We start from the raw sequence: 20679 nt of genomic DNA, 5'->3' as shown, positions 1-20679 counted from the left end.
GCAGAACATTCTTACAAATGTTTTTTTTTGTCAGTTATTTTTACACATCTTTTCACATTATAAGGTAATCATTGCATACAGATCCTAGATAAATATTAGATACTAGATGGAGGCTGCTGCTATCGCATCGGGAGGGAGGTAAAGTCACGATGGGGGCAGGCTTTGCAGCGTTGAGAATCTCTCTCCCCATGTGCTCACCCACCTATCCACTCTCTCTTTCCCCATGTGCTGACTTATCCCATTTGTCCTCTCTTCTTTGACCTGTCTACCCCATGTGCTATCTCCCTTGTCTGCTGTCTCTCTCCTTCCTGTGCTGTGTTCTCCCCTCATGTGCTGTCCCGTTTGAGCTGTCTCCCCCTGTGCTCTGTCTCTCTCACACCTGTGTCCAACTGTATACAGAACATACTACAGCTCCTGGGCAAGGGAGGAAGCAAAAAACAATACTGACATTACAGTAGGAGATCGCAGAGGATACATTTTATGAGGTAAAATATTGTTTAAAAACAGTCAATGAAATATTTTACCTCACAAAATGAATTCTCTGTGATCCCTTGCTGTAATGTTTTGTTCGTGGGAAAACCCCTTTAATGTGACCGGCTTCCTCTGCCTGTAGACATGTCGCTCATCTGCTGCCGACATCAGCCATATGATTCACTGCGCCTGTGCAGAATTCGCGCAGGCGCAGTGCGATGGTGTTTTGCTGGTGGTACCGAGCAAGAGGCTGTGTGAGTGTGTGAGTGTGATAGTGTGAGTGAGCGTAAGAGTGTGAGTGTGAGTGAGAGTGTGAAATTGTGAGCGTGAGTGTGAGTGTGTGTGTGTGGCGCGACGGTGTTCCACTCGTGGTATCATGCAATAGGTTGGTACCAGCAGCAGTTTCCATATTGAGATACCCATCACTTGGGTGTCCCAATATGGCAGTCGGTGAACTTCCCCCTCTTGGAATTCTGGGATACGGTGACATCTGGACAGAACAGGAAATCTAAACATTACAAGGCAATTATATAAATAGATAGTGGTCAGATAACTTGTGGATAGAGGTACAGACCAACATTAGACAGTTTACGCTACATTAGATGTGCTTCTACTAGAATAGTACTTCTCAAACTGTGAAGCTGTTCTCAGCAGTGAGATATCCCATAGTTTTTGCTTAGGCACAGCTGAGTGGGTAGATATCAAAAGAAGTGGTATTCTGGACAGTTCTTTCTTTTCAATTGCTGCAGCAATTTCTAGCTGCAAAAAAACAGTACTAGAGATGAGTGGATGTGGCAAAATTCTAATTCACTCAATTGCACAGATTATCTGTGAAATTCTATTTGCAGCGAAGTTATAAAATTTAATATGTAAAACATAATAACCCCACATAAACTCAACTTATTATTCACCACTAGAGTTGAGCGATACCGTCCGATACTTCAAAGTATCGGATCGGAATGGATCGGCCGATCTTTAAAAAAAGTATCGGTATCGCCGATTCCGATACCGGAAGTCCCATTCAAGTCTATGGAACTTCCGGTATCGGAATAAGAAAAACCCTGTTTTTGCCTTGTACAGCCTCTCTGGGGTCTGTACGGGCCTTTCGGGGGGCTGTGCCGGCCTGCCAGGGGGTCTGTGCAGGCTCCGGTGGTCTGTGCCGGCCTGCCGGGGGGCTGTGCCGGCCTGCCGGTGGTCTGTGCAGGCTCCGGTGGGCTGTGCCGGCCTGCCGGGGGGCTGTGCCGGCCTGCCGGGGGGCTGTGCAGGCTCCGGGGGGCTGTGCCGGCCTGCCGGGGGGCTGTGCCGGCCTGCCGGTGGTCTGTGCAGGCTCCGGGGGGCTGTGCCGGCCTGCCGGGGGGCTGTGCCGGCCTGCCGGTGGTCTGTGCAGGCTTCGGGGGTCTGTGCAGGCATCGTCCGATGGGACTACAAGTCCCATCGGGCGATGCCTGCTACCATGACAGTGATTGACACATTAGCCAATGATGGGACAGTAGTAGTCCCATCATCCGGCTAATGTGTTGAATGTAAAAAAAAAAAAAAAAATTACATGCTACATACATGCTACATACATACAACATGCATACTACATACATGCTACATTCATACTACATACTACATACATGCTACATTCATACTACATAAATACTACATGCAACATACATACTACATATATACTACATACATACTACATGCATGCTACATACATACTGCATGCTACATACATACTGCATGCTACATACATATATACTACATACATACTACATGCATGCTACATACATACCACATACATACTACATACATACTACATACATACTACATGCATGCTACATGCATGCTACATGCTACATACATACTACATACATACTACATGCATGCTACATGCATGCTACATGCTACATACATAACACATATATACTACATGCATGCTACATACATACTACATGCTACATACATACCACATACATACTACATGCATGCTACATACATACTACATGCATGCTACATACATACTACATGCTACATACTACATATATACTACATGCATGCTACATACATACTACATGCTACATACATACTACATATATACTACATGCATGCTACATACATACTACATGCTACATACATACTACATATATACTACATACATGCTACATACATACTACATATATACTACATGCATGCTACATACATACTACATGCTACATACATACTACATATATACTACATGCATGCTACATACATACTACATGCTACATACATACTACATATATACTACATGCATGCTACATACATACTACATGCTACATACATACTACATATATACTACATGCATGCTACATACTACATGCTACATACATACTACATATATACTACATGCATGCTACATACATACTACATACATACTACATGCATGCTACATACATACTACATGCTACATACATACCACATACATACTACATATATACTACATGCATGCTACATACATACTGCATGCTACATGCATGCTACATACATACTACATACATACTACATGCTACATACATACCACATACATACTACATACATACAATACATTCATACAATACATACATAGACATACAGTACATATAACATAGAGTAACATACTTACCAATACTTGTCACATTGTTCCCCGAAGCCATTGTCTTTTCCGGAATAAATATTAACATAACAAACCACAAAAATACTCACCCACGATCCGAAGCAGTCCACGAGTGTGTCCCACGACGATCTTGGGTAGAGAACTGCAGCATCAGCTGATGCTGCCGTTCTCTACGGGCTGTAGGAATCCAATGACGGAAGGTAGGTATCCTTCCGCACTGTATTCCTCCGCCACTTAAAAAAAAAAAAGTCCCTAGTCTCACTTTATGCCATTGCTGTGTGGGAATTTGACGTCATCATGATGACGTCAGGCTGTCAATCAACTTTGAACTTCCGATTCCGATGCCAAATTCCGATATTGAAAAAATATCGGAAGTCGGTATCGGAATTCCGATACAGCAAGTATCGGCCGATACCCGATACTTGCGGTATCGGAATGCTCAACACTATTCACCACTCCAGCCTCTTTGCTATTAATTGTATTTTTTATCACCATCGTGAGCACTGAAATCTTTACTTTTTCAGCTTAAGTCGGGACTTTTGGTTTTGATGAGGGCTAGAATATTTATGTGCATGCATGCATAAGGTGAAGGTGCATGTCGTGACGCTCGTTCCTTATGCAAGCATTCAATGAACTGCCCTGGCCTTGCTTGATAAGGCTCAGAATTTCAGTCCTCACAACGACATTAGGCTGGTTTTACATTAGCGTTTTTGCACTATTGGGCGGATGCGCCATGCTCCCCTATGTTTAACATGGCGGGTGCATGGTCTAGCGCTTGCAGGTGTTCATCAGCATTTTCGTGCTCTGCGCTTTTTCCAGGTGTGCGCTCAGGCATGCTAGACGCAACATGTTGCATTTTTTGTTCCACCCAACCTCGTCAAAAAAGCGCATGCGCACGCGTGCGCATGGAATGTGCCAAAAAAATCACATTACAGTCTATGGGGTCGCTGGCATGCGCTTGGTCCTGCGCACTCCAGCGCTTTTGATGCATGCGATTTTTGAGTAAACAAAGTCTAGACACTGGTGTAAACCACCTCTTACACAGCAACATTGTTTGGGGCTAGTGTACATAAAAGAAGTTGTGTGCACTGGCAGACCACTATCTACTGAAAGCCTGGAGGAGACCATACAGCCTGCCACAGACAAGAGACCACAGCCTGCCACAGATCAGAGACATTTTGGATCCAAGCTGCAGCAGCAAGAATGTGAGTATTCTACCTAATGTCTGCCTGTCCTTTCAAATGTATCATGTACTAATGCTTTTTTTTATTGCAGCATGTCTTCTGAGGCTGAATATCGGCCGTCCCGTGATGAACTGGCCCAAGCAGAGTGTGATGTGAGTATCTTCCTGCCGTACATTTTGAGTAAGTATAGCTGCTGCTGTCACGTGGACCCGTCCTGTATGACACAGCTCGCAGGCCGGTAACTAAAACAACAGGACGCCGGCATGTGATACTGTCCTGTGTGACACGGCTTGCAGGCCAGTAACTAAAACGACAAGACAATGGGTAGGGAAACAGTTACGACGGTGGGCCCTGCGATAGGGAAAGGGGATGTGGAGACATCCTGCACTCCCCTGAGTCAGTGTCCCTACCGCCCCTAACGTTCCCTATGCCGGATCCGCACCGGGCGCCGATCGGGAACGTGTCACCCTAGCACACCCTACACCTAACCCTTGCTAGGGAGCTGGGTGTCGCAGGCACTGGCCCCACTGCTGTACTAATACACACTAAGGAAAAACACAAACAGGGAAACACAGCTTGTCATAAAGAGTGAGTGATGCTAGTGCATCCCCAAATCACTATTTGTAACATCAGGCCATGTGATACAAATATTAGTTGTATTACCTTCACCGTCGCTGCAAATTGAGCACCAATTCTAGAGATGATAAAGGTTATACAACTTGTGTGTGTGTGTATAGTCACCTGGTAAGGAGTACTAGTAAATTCATGATGCACAAAACACTGCATCATGAAGTCACTAGTACACCTGGGCAGTCGATTATAGTATTGGAGTGTATAAAAACAGAGTGCACTCGATACAGGTATCAAAACAGGTTTTTTATTAACATACACACAATAAAAATTTTTTACACCATTTGATCTAGGAAATTCCCCCCATCCTACATCTGAGATAAAGTAGGCCCTCATTTGGCCAACTTCAACTGATGGCCTGAGAGGGTGCTGATTGAATTCAGGCAATGGGTTTGGAGCTGCATCATCTAATTCAAAGTTCGGGTGCTCTTTAGCCACACACGCATTCACCACCTCATCCACTGTTTCCAGTTTCAGATTAATGGCTGTGCCGAGAATGCCCCATCTGGAGACAAGAATACCAAAGGCACACTCTACAGTTCTTCTGGCCCTGGTCAGTCTATAATTAAAGATTTTTTGGTGTGGTCCAAGTCCCGGCTGGATTAGGGTTTCAGCAGGTTTTGACACATTTGAAAGGCCTCACCCCCAACCATTACAAATGGCAGTGGCAGACCTTCGGTGTGGGGAAGAGGCCATGGCATGGGGAATTGAAATGGTTGCCATACAACCTCCGGCCCATGCCTGAGATCTTAAAAGCCTGGGAGTCATTCCCATGGCCAAATACCCCAATGTCCACTGCAGCAAACATACATTCTGCATCCGCAATGGCCATGAGTACTGTAGAAAAGTACTTTTTGTAGTTATAGTTCTCAGAGCCTGTTCTTTTGGGTTTTATTATCCGGATGTGTTTCCCATCCACTGCTCCCAAACAGTTGGGGAAATTGCAGACTGTCCAGAATTTGTCAGCTATTTCAATCCACTTTTCAGCGGTGGGCAGGGGCATAAATTCTGGACAGAGAACGTCCCACAAAGCCCGGCAGGTGTCCGCAGCTATTCCCGACAAGGTTGATATTCCAGTCCGGTACTGGAAGTGGAGTAAAGAGAGTGTCTCTCCAGTAGCCAGGAATCTGTGAAACAGAGAAAGAACAACAATTCATATTTACCGTTGTGGCCAAAAGTATTGACACCCCTGCAATTCTGTCAGATAATACTCAGTTTCTTCCTGAAAATGATTGCAAACACAAATTCTTTGGTATTATTATCTTCATTTAAAAACACAAAAGATAATGAAGCAAAAAGCAAAACATTGATCATTTCACACAAAACTCCAAAAATGGGCCAGACAAAAGTATTGGCACCCTCAGCCTAATACTTGGTTGCACAACCTTTAGCCAAAATAACTGTGACCAACCACTTCCAGTAACCATCAATGAGTTTCTTACAATGCTCTGCTGGAATTTTAGACCATTCTTCTTTGGCAAACTGCTCCAGGTCCCTGATATTTGAAGGGTGCCTTCTCCAAACTGCCATTTTTAGATCTCTCCACAGGTGTTTTATGGGATTCAGGTCTGGACTCATTGCTGGCCACCTTAGAAGTCTCCAGTGCCTTCTCTCAAACCATTTTCTAGTGCTTTTTAAGTGTGTTTTGGGTCATTGTCCTGCTGGAAGACCCATGACCTCTGAGAGAGACCCAGCTTTCTCACAGTGGGCCCTACGTTATGCTGCAAAATTTGTTGGTAGTCTTCAGACTTCATAATGCCATGCACATGGTCAAGCAGTCCAGTGCCAGAGGCAGCAAAGCAACCCCAAAACATCAGGGAACCTCTGCCATGTTTGACTGTAGGGACCATGTTTTTTTCTTTGAATGCCTCTTTTTTTCTCCTGTAAGCTCTATGTTGATGCCTTTGCCCAAAAAGCTCTACTTTTGCCTCATCTGACCAGAGAACATTCTTCCAAAATGTTTTAGGCTTTTTCAGGTAAGTTTTGGCAAACTCCAGCCTGGCTTTTTTATGTCTCGTGGTAAGAAGTGGGGTCTTCCTGGGTCTCCTACCATACAGTCCCTTTTCATTCAGACGCCGACGGATAGTACGGGTTGACACTGTTGTACCCTCGGACTGCAGGGCAGCATGAACTTGTTTGGATGTTAGTCGAGGTTCTTTATCCAACATCAGCACAATCTTGCGTTGAAATCTCTTGTCAATTTTTCTTTTCCGCCCACATCTAGGGAGGTTAGCCACAGTGCCATGGGCTTTAAACTTCTTGATGACACTGCGCACGGTAGACACAGGAACATTCAGGTCTATGGAGATGGACTTGTAGCCTTGAGATTGCTCATGCTTCCTTACAATTTGGTTTATCAAGTCCTCAGACAGTTCTTTGGTCTTCTTTCTTTTCTCCATGCTCAATGTTGTACACCCAAGGACACAGAACAGAGGTTAAGTCAACTTTAATCCATGTCAACTGGCTGCAAGTGTGATTTAGTTATTGCCAACACCTGTTAGGTGCCACAGGTAAGTTACAGGTGCTGTTAATTACACAAATTAGAGAAGCATCACATGATTTTTTGAACAGTGCCAATACTTTTGTCCACCCTCTTTTTTATGTTTGGTGTGGAATTATATACAATTTGGCTTTAGGGCAATTCTTTTTGTGTTTTTTCATTTAAGACAAATTAAATGAAGATAATAATACCAAAGAATTTGTGTTTGCAATCATTTTCAGGAAGAAACTGAGTATTATCTGACAGAATTGCAGGGGTGTCAATACTTTTGGCCACAACTGTATGTATATGATTTTTTAAAACAATAAATTAAAAAAATAATTAGTACATGGCATAACAATAATTCTGCAGGCTTTGGTTTACTACATGGCAGAACAATAATTCTGCAGGTTTTGTTTTTCTAAATGGCAGAACAATAATTCTGCAGGCTTTGGAACAGTACATGGCAGAACAAAGAAAATTATGCATGTATTGGTTTGTAAATATTACGTACCGTAATGTGACCAGGAGCCGTTCCTCAGGTAGAATCGCACGACGGAGCTGTGTGTCCTGTCTCCAGATGGATTCTTGGACACGAGCAAGCAAATCCCTGAAGCTTTCTTTGGACATCTGGATATAGTCAGTAAATTTCTCCGGGTTTGCCTGGAGCTCGCTGTAGAGAGTGTGGTATGCTCCGCGGCTCTCCCAGAGTTCAAAAATTGGATGTATAAACAAACGCCCCTGCTGCCGTCTTCGCTGTCTCTCTCTCTCCCTTTGTTGCTGGCAAGCAAATGCAAAAGCCTGAGACATCGTGATGTCCAGATCCAAGTTGAAGTGAAAACTCTTCCAGCGCAGATCCATATTGACAAAGGAAAAAGAAAGCAAAACAGGGTTTATATAAAGAATTCCCATAACACACGCCCACTGCTGTCCCATTGGTGGAGTCTGTTTCAAGAATTTTGCAAGGATTTTCCTCCTGCGAAATGTGACACCTAGACAATGCATGCGCATAAAAAGCGCAAACGCATGCAAAAATGCTTGAAATCGCATACAAATGCTGCGTTTTTTGTCGTAATGCGCATGCTGATGCGACAAAATATTGCAGCGTTTACAAACGTTTGCAAGCGTTTTTTGCATGCATTTTATGTGCGCACAAAACGCTGCGCAAAACGGCGCAAATGTGAAACTAGCCTTTAGAAGATGCTATGAGAACCAGCAGAAGGAAAACAACAGAGGGGCCAGAGAGTTGAGCGATAAGATGAATATAGGTATTTTATTTATTTTTAACCTTTTGCTGGCCATTCACAGTTTGACAAAAAAGCATTTAGCTTAATCCACATGGAAGCAAATTGGAAAAAATCTGTATATTGAACAAATGTGGATTTTTGTAAAATTTAAGGAGAATTCAACTCAATGACATTTTCTTTGCTCTAATCAGTAAATTCAGTAAAAACACAGTGACTTTAATAAATATGTGCAAATTCAGCAAAAGAAAGGAAAATATTACGCAACAAAAAAGTAATCAGCGCAAATATTTAATAAATATAATAATATCACATAATAGAATAACATTTACTCTATAACATAAGATTGTGTAAAATTTTACCACAAGATGTATTAGCGCAGTCAGTAGCGCGAGCACTAAAATTCTCAGGTACTCGTTAGTCAAGTAAATCATAAAGCTCGAATGCTCGATCCAAGTAATGAGAATAATTTTTAGACCCCCCCGGAGGTCTGGAGGGGGTCTAAAAATTGATAAAAATGATGTAAACAGCACTGAAATGGCATGGGAACAGCATGGGGAAGACCCCAGGAAGGGTCTCTGAATCCCTGGTCACTGATAGGAACAATGCTGTCAGAGTATTACGCCACTTTTACAGACTGACAATAAAACATACAAAGCAGCACTTAAAATGGATTTGATTGGAAAAAAATGTAAAGAAACATTGTTTCCAAGATAATGAATTGTATGTAAGGCAAAATAAAATAGAGAAAAAAAAAATGCTCCTCCACACCTTGGGTGAATTCACCCTCATTGTTTTTGCTGCATTTTTGCACATTTTAATTGCTCTATGTGGTGAAAAAAACAGTCCACAGGAAATTTAATTTTATCATTTCAATATCTTACTTGATCATGTGGTGTGTAAGACATGATCAGACACATTGAAAGTCATATTTTTTTTGCAGGGCCATCAGCCAGCCATCACTATTTGTAGAGGGTCATTGTTATGCGTCGAGTTCACGCCACTGCACAGGGGAAATCTCAAGCCATGTCCTCTGCGGTCTCCAATTCTTCTGCAGCCGCAGAGGTTCCTGCTCAGCCGAGACATCGGTGCCAGCGTCTTGCTTAGGCTAATGCTATGCGTCTTATTGCTGCTGCCTCCCCAGGTTCAGCTATAGCATCCAGCATTAGTCAGCGGCGAGCAGATGCTCCTGGTTTTCTCCACCTGAGCATGCCCGTGGGACGACCACTCATTGGTGGTCAGAGGTCACATGATCAGGTCTTCAAGCAGCTCAGATGGGGCCATCAGAAAGGTCACAGAAGGCTGTGGTTATAACAGGATCGCACGGCCACACGACCGTTCGCTAGTTAAGACAATATGGGGTGAGTGTTGTATGCACGTATGAATGTCTCTGGTAACTAATTCATTATGAAACCCCTACCCTTGGTACGCATGTGTTGATCAGACTTGCCAGGTAGTGCCTTTGCTGATAGAGCAGGTAGGAGGCCAAGTCAGGGCCTAGCTTCAGTGCCAAGTAGTGGATTTGCCTGTACACCACTGTGCACTTGGTCTGCACTCCACAGTAGCCTGCGTCTGTTAGTGGCGTTCGCAGGTGCGACGCTGTGCACCTAGTGAGTAAAGAGAGGCTCTTACCCTGTGTCCTTGGGGCAGAGTCTTGTGATCGCACACTAGCACTGACTCAGCTGTGCCCTGTGACAGTTAACAGGGTACTTCAATTTATATAGACTTGGCACACACTAAAAAGATTCTGATGCAGAAAGGTGGTTTAAATGAATTGCAGTACATACATACAGACGTTTCGGTCTAGGACCTTCATCAATGTACAATAAGTTGTACTATGAGCTCTTAGTGACTGGGCTTTAAGGGAGACACCAATACTGCAAGGAGGCACCTGCGGCCGCCCCACGTGGTTCTATATAACAAGTGGACGCAGTATCCGCCGCAAATCCAAAGGTGGACCATGGCTCTGTGAAGCAACAGAGCCCGTCGCTACTACATACTGGGTGGCGTTTAACCCACGTGTGTCCAGTGCCATACCGCCATTTAGTGTCCGCCATTACCGAGCAGCAATTAACATCTCTGCATGGTGGAACCTGGCTGCGAATGCACCTTATTACCATCTTTTCATTATTTGATGCATTCTAGAATTCGACCCTTTCTTACTTTCGACTCTGCAAAAACTCTTACTGTTTCTCTTATTCATTCTCGCCTGGACTATTGTACAGTTGTGGCCAAAAGTATTGACACCCCTGCAATTCTGTCAGATAATAATCAGTTTCTTCCTGAAAATGATTGCAAACACAAATTCTTTGGTATTATTATCTTCATTTAATATGTCTTAAATGAAAAAAACACAAAAGATAATGAAGCAAAAAGCAAAACATTGATCATTTCACACAAAACTCCAAAAATGGGCCAGACAAAAGTATTGGCATCCTCAGCCTAATACTTGGTTGCACAACCTTTAGCCAAAACAACTGCGACCAACCGCTTCCGGTAACCATCAGTGAGTTTCTTCCAATGCTCTGCTGGAATTTTAGACCATTCTTCTTTGGCAAACTGCTCCAGGTCCCTGATATTTGAAGGGTGACTTCTCCAAACTGCCATTTTTAGATCTCTCCACAGGTGTTCTATGGGATTCAGGTCTGGACTCATTGCTGGCCACCTTAGTAGTCTCCAGTGCTTTCTCTCAAACCATTTTCTAGTGCTTTTTTAAGTGTGTTTTGGGTCATTGTCCTGCTGGAAGACCCATGACCTCTGAGGGAGACCCAGCTTTCTCATACTGGGCCCTACATTATGCTGCAAAATTTGTTGGTAGTCTTCAGACTTCATAATGCCATGCACACAGTCAAGCAGTCAAGTGCCAGAGGCAGCAAAGCAACCCCAAAACATCAGGGAACCTCTGCCATGTTTGACTGTAGGGACCATGTTCTTTTCTTTGAAAGCCTCTTTTTTCTCCTGTAAACTCTATGTTGATGCCTTTGCCCAAAAAGCTCTTCTTTTGTCTCATCTGACCAGAGAACATTCTTCCAAAACGTTTTTGGCTTTTTCAGGTAAGTTTTGGCAAACTCCAGCCTGGCTTTTTTATGTCTCGGGGTAAGAAGTGGGGTCTTCCTGGGTCTCCTACCATACAGTCCCTTTTCATTCAGAAAACGACGGATAGTACGGGCTGACACTGTTGCACCCTCGGACTGCAGGGCAACTTGAACTTGTTTGGATGTTAGTCGAGGTTCTTTATCCAACATCCACACAATCTTGCGTTGAAATCTCTTGTCAATTTTTCTTTTCCGTCCACATCTAGGGAGGTTAGCCACAGTGCCATGGGCTTTAAACTTCTTGATGACACTGCGCACGGTAGACAGAGGAACATTCCGGTCTTTGGAGATGGACTTGTAGCCTTGAGATTGCTCATGCTTCCTCACAATTTAGTTTCTCATGTCCTCAGACAGTTCTTTGGTCTTCTTTCTTTGCTCCATGCTCAATGTGGTACACACAAGGACACAGGACAGAGGTTGAGTCAACTTTAATCCATGTCAACTGGCAGTTTTAAGCGTGCCTTAAAAATGTAATTGTTCAAACTGGCATATCGCCTCAATGCACTAACCTAAATATTCCTGTGTGGCTCATTTTAAAATTTTTTACCATATCTAGGTTCCTCGCATCATGTTCTCACATGCTTTGTGCAGATAATAGCCCTCTGTGTCTGTACTGTTACATATTTAGACTGTTAACTGGGTCATGCAGCAACAGGAACACCTGATTCTTACACTAGGGATGGTCCAACAATAAAAACAATAAAAGCAATTACCATCCACCTTTTGTATCTCCCCTTTTCCCTTCTAGATTGTAAGCTTGCGAGCAGGGCCCTTATTCCTATTGGTATCTGTTTTGATTTATGTGTTTATTGCTATGTTGTAATGTCTATTGTCTGTAAAAGTCCCCTCTATAATGTAAAGTGCTGCGGAATATGTTGGCACTATAGAAATAAACTTTCATGTGTCCCTCCTAAAACACGTTTACATGTCCGGGTTTTCCGAGTCATCTGTCAGGACATCGGGCTCATCTACGGACGATTATGAGGTGAACGCCATTGTTGGGTGCAAGGTGGTACGTGGCAAAAAGTACTATATGGTGGACTGGAAGGGTCATGGCCCAGAGGATAGGACCTAGGTACCTATTGAGCACATTCGTGCTCCTCAGCTCATTGCAGCTTTTGAGCAAAGAGAGGCCCAAGGAGGAGGGGTAATATTAGGAGTCGAGTTCCTGCCACTGCACAGGGGGAATCTCAAGCCACCATCTCTGCAATCTCCCATTCTTCTGCAGCCGCAGAGGTTCCTGCTCAGCAGAGACATCAGTCCCAGCATCTTTCTCAGGCTAAAGCTATGCTTCTGGTTGCTGCTGCCACCTCAGGTTCAGCTATAGCTTCCAGCATTAGTCAGCGGCGAGCAGACGCTCCTGGGACTACATAAGTCCTGCTTTTCTCCATCTGAGCATGCCCGTGGGATGACCACTCATTGGTGGTTGGAGGTCACATGCTCAGGTTCTCAAGCAGCTCAGATTGGGCCATCAGGAAGGTCCCAGAAGGCTGTGGTTATTAAAGGATCGCACGGCCGCATGGCCATTTGTTAGTTTAGACAATATGGACTGAGTGTTGTATGCACTTATGTGTCATGATCCATGCTGGACCAGGACTAATAAAAAGCACAGGTAGCCTTTTTTTTCTAAGCTGTGCTTAGGGTTGGTTTTTGCCCCCGGTGGCCATTAGGATTATTGCACCGTGGTGTCGTTTGTTCAAGTATGCCCCCAGTGGTGGTGAGCATCATTGCACTCTAGTTTCTTTAGTTTAGTGTACATGATTATAATGCAGGTATGATTGCTGGCTCTGCTATAAAAGAGTCACAGGTATTGCAATCAGTGTTGGTGATAGTGTTCATTTCAACCATCCTTGTGGAGGAACGAGCTGGAGAGCATTCCTTGCAGCACTGTCTTAGCCCTGGTGTGGAAGGAGTCATAAGGGATTTCCTTGTAGCTCTGACAGAGCTTGGTGGCAGCGATTCAGGAGGAGAGCTGCATTCTGGTGGTGGACTCTGTTGCCAGGAGCAAGTGCAACAGAGTAAAGCTAAGTCGTGTTTCCACGTTTGTGTTTTTTCCATGGTGTGTATTAGTACAGCGGTGGGGCCAGTGCCTGCGCCACCCAGCTCCCTAGCAAGGGATAGGTGTAGGGTGTGCTAGGGCAACAGGTTCCTGATCGGTGCCTGGTGCAGAACTGGCATAGGGAATGTTAGGAGTGTTAGGGACACTGACTCAGGGGAGTGCAGGAGGTCTCCATGTCCCCTTTCCCTATCGCAGGGCCCACTGTTGTAACTGTTTCCCTTTTCCCCGTGTCTTGTTGTTTTAGTTACCGGCTTGCGAGCCGTGTCACACAGGACAGTATCACGTGCCGTGTCTTGTTGTTTTAGTTACCGGCCTGCTGGTCGCGTCACATAGGGCGGGTCCACGTGACATTATGAATGTCTCTGTTAACTGACTCATTATGAAACCCCTACCTTTGGTATGCATGTGTTGATCAGCCTTGCCAGGTAGTGCCCTGGCTGATAGTGCAGGTAGGAGGCAGAGTCAGGGCCTAGCTTCAGCACCAAGTAGTGGCTTTGCCTGTACACCATTGTGCACTTGGTCTGCACTCCACAGTAGCCAGCATCTATTAGTGGCGTTTGCAGCTGCAACGCTGTGTGCCTAGTGGGTCCAGAGAGGCTCTTACCCTGTGTCCTTGGGGCAGAGTCTTGTGACTGTACACTAGCGCTGATGCAGCTGTGCCTTGTGGCAGTTAACAGGGCACAGCATCTGTGTTATGCGGGACCATGGCTCTGTGAAGCAACAGAGCCCGTTGCTACTACATACTGGGAGGCGTTTAACCCACGTGTCTCCAGTGCGATACTGCCATTTAGTGTCGGCCATTACCGAGCAACAGTTAACATCTCTGCATGGTGGACCCCAGGCTGCGAACACACCTTATTACCATCTTTTTATTATTTGCTGCGCTCCACCAGCCCTAACAGTCATTAGACGGGTCTTTCTATTGTTAGAGGGCCAGCACTTGTCTTGTGGACAAATGAGACAAAGATAAAGTTTTTTTGGTAAGGCACATAATTCTACTGTTTAGTACAAATGGAATGAGGCAAACAAATAAAAGAACACAGTAGTTACAGTCAAATATGGTGGAGGTTCAAAGATATTTTGGGGTTGCTTTGCTGTCTGTGGCCCAGGGTGCCTTGAAATGTGGATATTGCTAAAGGATTTTCAGTTGCAGTATAGTGCCCGGGATCAGAAAGCTGAGTTTGCATTGCAGTAGATCATGGGTCTTCCAGCATGACAATGACCCCAAACATACTTCAAGAACCACCCATAAATAGATGGTACAAAGCACTGGTGAGTTCAGAAGAGGTAATCCCAGCTCCAGTAGCATAAAGTCTCCCACCACTACCTCTTGCACAAAGATGCTACAGAGAAACTGTGAATGGACACATTAAATTATTTAATTTTGCTTGTTTTGATGAATTTCTGAGTACAAAGCATTTGAAAAAACATGAGTCGTCAGGTAAGAGAGGTATTATTGTTGAATATAGAAGGGATTTGAATCAGCTCTGAAACTTTTTTTTTGTACCTGGCAGCAACAAACTGTGGAGAAACACAAGCAACACTGCCAGCTTCGAAGAATTTCTGTGTACAGATATAAAACAAGAATTGGTCAATGAGTGCATGCAAAAAACCAGCAGCAAAGATTTCAATTTATAAGGCAATATTCCATAACTAGATGCCTGTCATAAGCTATTCCTACTGCCACACCTCACCATTGATGAATTGCAGACAAGAGCGGTATTATTGTAGAATACAGAAGTGATTTGAATCAGCCCTGAAATGTTTTTTTCTTGTACGTGGCAGCAACAAACTGTGAAGAAATGCAAGTAACATTGCAAGCTTGGATGAAGTTCTGAGTACAGATGATCGTAAAAAACATGAATTGGTCAATGAATGCAAGTAAAAACCAGCAGCAATTCTTACAATTTATAAGGCAATAATCCCTGACTACATGCCTTTCATACGCTATACCTACTGCCGCACATCAACCTACAGGGATTGAAGATTAGAGTGGTATTATTATGACAGAATAGAATTTTAATTACGGTAAAGTAACAAGGGCGCTACCTATCCAAAAAACAGATGCAGCTGGTGAAGAGACAGGACTGTGTCGGCTCCTGTTATAATGTCTGAGCGAAACGTATATTTGTGTGATTCACCGCGCTATGCTGAGCAGATGTATACACAAAAAAAAAAAAAAGGGGAAATAAATACTTAACAGCAGTTATACGTACTTACTTAAAAATGAAGTTGATGTAGAATATTCTGTGTACGTTGAGATGTCTACATGGCAAGTAGTTTGCGGGTTATCTGATGGTAGAGATCTCGTTTTTGATAGCTGCTGATGCTATTGGAACAATGATATATTAAGGTACCAATAAAACATACAAAAGGTCACACCACTCCTTGCATGTCCACCATACTCACTGGTTGTATCTTAACGTTTATATTCTCTTCGGGGTGTTCCCTTTATGGTGGATCAATTGATACAATACTAAATATGAAGAGAATTTCAATTACTAACAGTGACCACAACCTTGATATTCAGTCCCAGTTCCTGGGGTACATATGCACTTACTTGTGCTAGATTTGTTATGCTACCCAGGTGTAAATCCTGATAGACTCTCTATAATGGTCTTTGTTGGCTTTATTTAGAGCCAGTGCAGGGACGATATCCACTGTTGAAAAAAATGACAAAGTGCTGGGTAAGGAGGGATCCACTAAACCCACAAATAGTGCTAGCGTTCCAGTAGCCAGTTAGTCCTGGTAGGACTTCTATGCACTTACTTCTGGTAATTGCTCTGTCACAGTCTGGCTGAGGCAGCAGCTGCTGATAGAGTGATAAACGATGCAGTGTAAGGAGGGATCCACTAGATACCCTAATTATGCTAGCATTCCAATAATCAGTTAGTCCTAATAGGACTTCTATGCACTTACTTCTGGTGATTGCTCTGGCACAATCTGGCTGAGGCAGCGGCTCTGGCTGAGGCAGCGGCTGCTGATGGAGCGATAAGCTATGCAGCGTGTAGTAGGGGAGCGGGTAGACGCCAGCACCTCGTGTACTCCTGCCGGAAGTATTGACGAGGACGCGGCGAGAGTGGGGGGTGGAGCTACTGTGACGTCACAGGCAGGGAGGAGGACAGGTGCAAGAGAGGCACAAACCAACCAACATGTTTCGAGGGGGGCTTCCCTCTTCGTCAGGGCTTTGCTGAATGCCTGTCAGCCCGTCCTTATATAATAGCTCACCCAGCTGCAACCCATACCAATCATTAGTCTTGGGCAGAAATGTATGGTTTTTTTTTTTCCCCTTTCTCTGTGTGTATTGTTGCCTCAAGATATGACTTGCTGCTATAATTGCAATATTATATTGTTGATTTATGAAAATGGATAGTCCGCTTTGTCTCCTAAATAATAAAGTATACCTAACTTGTGTGCATAATATACTAAACTAAAACATAACTTTTATTTATACCAATTTTAAGATAATTTCAAATAATTTTACTGGAACTAAATAAATAAAACATGAGTATGGAGGGTTACACGAGTAGATTGACCCTCCGCACGTTAATAAAATAGATACCTACATTTTCTAAAAAGTATATGTGTGCTACCAGCACTTTAGCAAAAAAAAAAAAAAAAAATACCGGAAAAAAGGATAGAAATGGAAGGGGGGGAAAGAACTAATTTGACCATATGGTACTCGTCGTGAATCTTTATATAAAGAAAATATGGATAAAGACGAAAACTGACGCACGGATGTAGTATGTACATCCTTAATTGTATGTTTCATAAAATGTAGATAGAAATAACAATAAGTGTATTAAAAATGAATAAAAAAATTATAAAAATAAGATTAATGTTTTAATAATTTTATCTAAAAAGCATATAGCTCAATCTCATGGTTGAGGCCTTTTGGGGCCAGGCTGTCAAGAGTGTAAATCCACTTTGACTCCACTCTTGACATAGCTTTCAAATAGTTGCCCTTCCTTGGATTTTGGGGGACCACCTGGATTCCACAATAGGATACCCCCTTGTAAGACTGATTATGTTTGTCCAAAAAATGACACGATAAGGGGTGACCTTTGAATCCTTTTTTAATGTTATCCAGGTGCTCCTTAATCCTATCCATTAAACGTCTCTTGGTTCTGCCTACATAGATTTTATTGCAAGGGCACCTGAGTATATATATCCCCCCCTTAGTTTGGCATGTTATTTCATCTCTAATACTAAATTTATTATTTGCCATATCTGTGAATGTCGTTTGTAACTTCCTTTGTGTCAACGTTCTATTGCAACATAAGCATCTCCCACATGCCAAAAACCCAGATGGTTGTGTATTTGAATTAGTAAGGAGTGTTTGGCGTAAGGATGGCCTTGTTATGGGTTTGATCATTTTTGTGGTGGGTGCCACTAGAAGCCCTAAATTCTGGGCTCTAGTGTAAACAAATCTAGGACGTTGCGGTAGCAATTCCCCAATGTGTTTATCCCCCTGTAATATCGGCCAATATTTCCGAATAATGTTATTGAATCGTTTATAGCCAGCATGAAATTGTGTAATAATAGGTAATTTTTTAATTTGATCTTGAATACTAAGTGGAGTGTCACTATTCTGAGATTTGTATATTAGAGATGTTCTAGACATGTTTTCCACCTCTTTCTTGGTTTGGTTCAATTGTTGAGGATCATAGCCTTTTTCCATGAACTGGTCGGTCAGACGTTCTGTTTCCTTATGGAAATCCTGGGTATTTGTACAATTTCTTTTTACCCTCATGTATTGGCTTTTGGGTATATTTGTTAACCACACCGGTAGGTGACAGCTATTAATGTGAATATAGCTGTTTGAATCCACTTCCTTGTGGTATCCCTTGGTGATTAATTTATTGTGTTCTACACAGATCGTTAAGTCAAGGAAGTTCACACTAGTCTTGCTATATGTAGGTGTAAATTACAGGCCGTAAGAATTTGTATTTAGACTAGCAATGAATGTTTGTAAGTCTATTTTTCATACGACAACCAATATTATTTACAGACACACGGCACTGCTATGGGCACGCGATTCGTGCCCAGTTTTGCAAATTTATACGTAGGCATGTGGGAACATGATTTGATCTTTCAAAACAATAGCCTTCATAAAGGCCTGAGATTATGGAAGCATTTTATCGATGACATACTTTTTGTCTTGGATGGCGCTCTCTTAGACTTACAAACATTCATTGCTAGTCTAAATACAAATTCATACGGCCTGGAATTTACACCTACATATAGCAAGACTAGTGTGAACTTCCTTGACTTAACGATCTGTGTAGAATACAATAAATTAATCACCAAGGGATACCACAAGGAAGTGGATTCAAACAGCTATATTCACATTAATAGCTGTCACCTACCGGTGTGGTTAACAAATATACCCAAAAGCCAATACATGAGGGTAAAAAGAAATTGTACAAATACCCAGGATTTCCATAAGGAAACAGAACGTCTGACAGACCAGATCATGGAAAAAGGCTATGATCCTCAACAATTGAACCAAACCAAGAAAGAGGTGGAAAACATGTCTAGAACATCTCTAATATACAAATCTCAGAATAGTGACACTCCACTTAGTATTCATGATCAAATTAAAAAATTACCTATTATTACTAGTGTTGAGCATTCCGATACCGCAAGTATCGGGTATCGGCCGATATTAGCTGTATCGGAATTCCGATACTTAGTTCCGATACTTTTTTCATATCGAATACCAGAATCGGAAGTTCCCATAATGCTAGGAGCCCGCTCGATTTGATTCAGCCAATGGGGATCCTCAGAAGTGTGGGCACATCCTGTTAGGCATGTAGGCATGTTAACTACTGGCATGGCTGTGATTGGCTGCTGAAATGATGTCATGATGCACTATAAAAAGTGCTGCAGCCGCCATTTCTGGTCACTCTGCTGTGAATTCAGTTAGGGACAGGCTGCAGTTGAAGACTGTGAGGGACAGTTAGAAATAGCGATTCCACAAAACATATAGTGCTTAACCCAGGCTACATAAACCACCACTGTAGCTTGCTTTTCCCTAGCAGCGCTGTTTTCACAGCTGTCTGCAAGGGCTGTGTGAATGCAGACCCACGCTGTGTAGTGTGTCCTGCAGGCACGTCTGCTTGTAGGCCACCCAGCGTGTGTCTCTGCCTCATACACATTTTTCTTTTATTGCTGCTTTTTTTTTCTCCTGTATAGTGTGCTTCCATACGTATCCATATACGTTGGTTGCAAACACTTAAGGAGTGGACAGCGGAGCCTTTCAGCAGCCTTTCAGTGCTATAGCCCATTTCTCTGCACTGTTTTTGGCTGTCTGATAGGTCTCTCTGTGTGTGAGTGCAGCTCACGTTGCAGTGTGTTCTACAGCCACCGCTAGCTGTAGTCCGATCAGCGTGCGTCACTGCCTCATACATAGTCCTTTTTTTGCAGCTAATTTAGCCAGATTTTTGCTCCTATATTAGTGTGCTTCCAACCGCATCCATTGTCATTGGTTGGTTGCAAACACTATATAGGATTAGATAGAGGAGCCTTTTTGCTGGCTTGTGCCCTTCAGGGCCAGCCAGGCTAGTATCACCCTATTTTTTGGAGCCTCATCAATTGCATTGTAGGTTAGCTTCCTGCATTGTAATCGCTTCAAAAAGTTTGTGATACTATAGCTTTCAAACTTTGGTCACATCCTTTCCTTTCCCCCCACCCAAAAAAAAGGAAATAAAGTTCACCAAACACTCCACTTTACAGTTGTCTAGGCCACATTAGATCATATTAAAGTGTAGTACACACACTCTTAGCCAAATTAGTGTTTCTTATACTGGCTAGCAGGTGTTCAGGAATAAGAACACTAAGCCACCCCTTTTTTACTTTTCTGCCTATCTTTATCAGTCTACCAAGATGAAGAAG

General features: G+C 43.2%; 1 protein-coding gene across 1 annotated transcript in view; it reads left to right on the top strand.

Annotated features, from left to right (window-relative positions):
* Positions 1-18853: 18853 nt before the first annotated feature.
* LOC141083656 (uncharacterized) overlaps positions 18854-20679 on the top strand; it is a 145335-nt gene continuing 143509 nt past the window's right edge. The window contains 1 exon segment of the mRNA XM_073568034.1: positions 18854-19367. Within this exon segment, the coding sequence (XP_073424135.1) occupies positions 18854-19367 (514 nt within the window).

Source organism: Dendrobates tinctorius, unplaced genomic scaffold (assembly GCF_039654945.1).
Source record: "Dendrobates tinctorius isolate UK_male_01 unplaced genomic scaffold, ASM3965494v1 ptg000005l, whole genome shotgun sequence".
In the NCBI taxonomy this organism is placed as follows: domain Eukaryota; kingdom Metazoa; phylum Chordata; class Amphibia; order Anura; family Dendrobatidae; genus Dendrobates; species Dendrobates tinctorius.
Note: the sequence above shows the minus strand (reverse complement) of the source record. Positions and strands in the feature narration are given on the sequence as shown.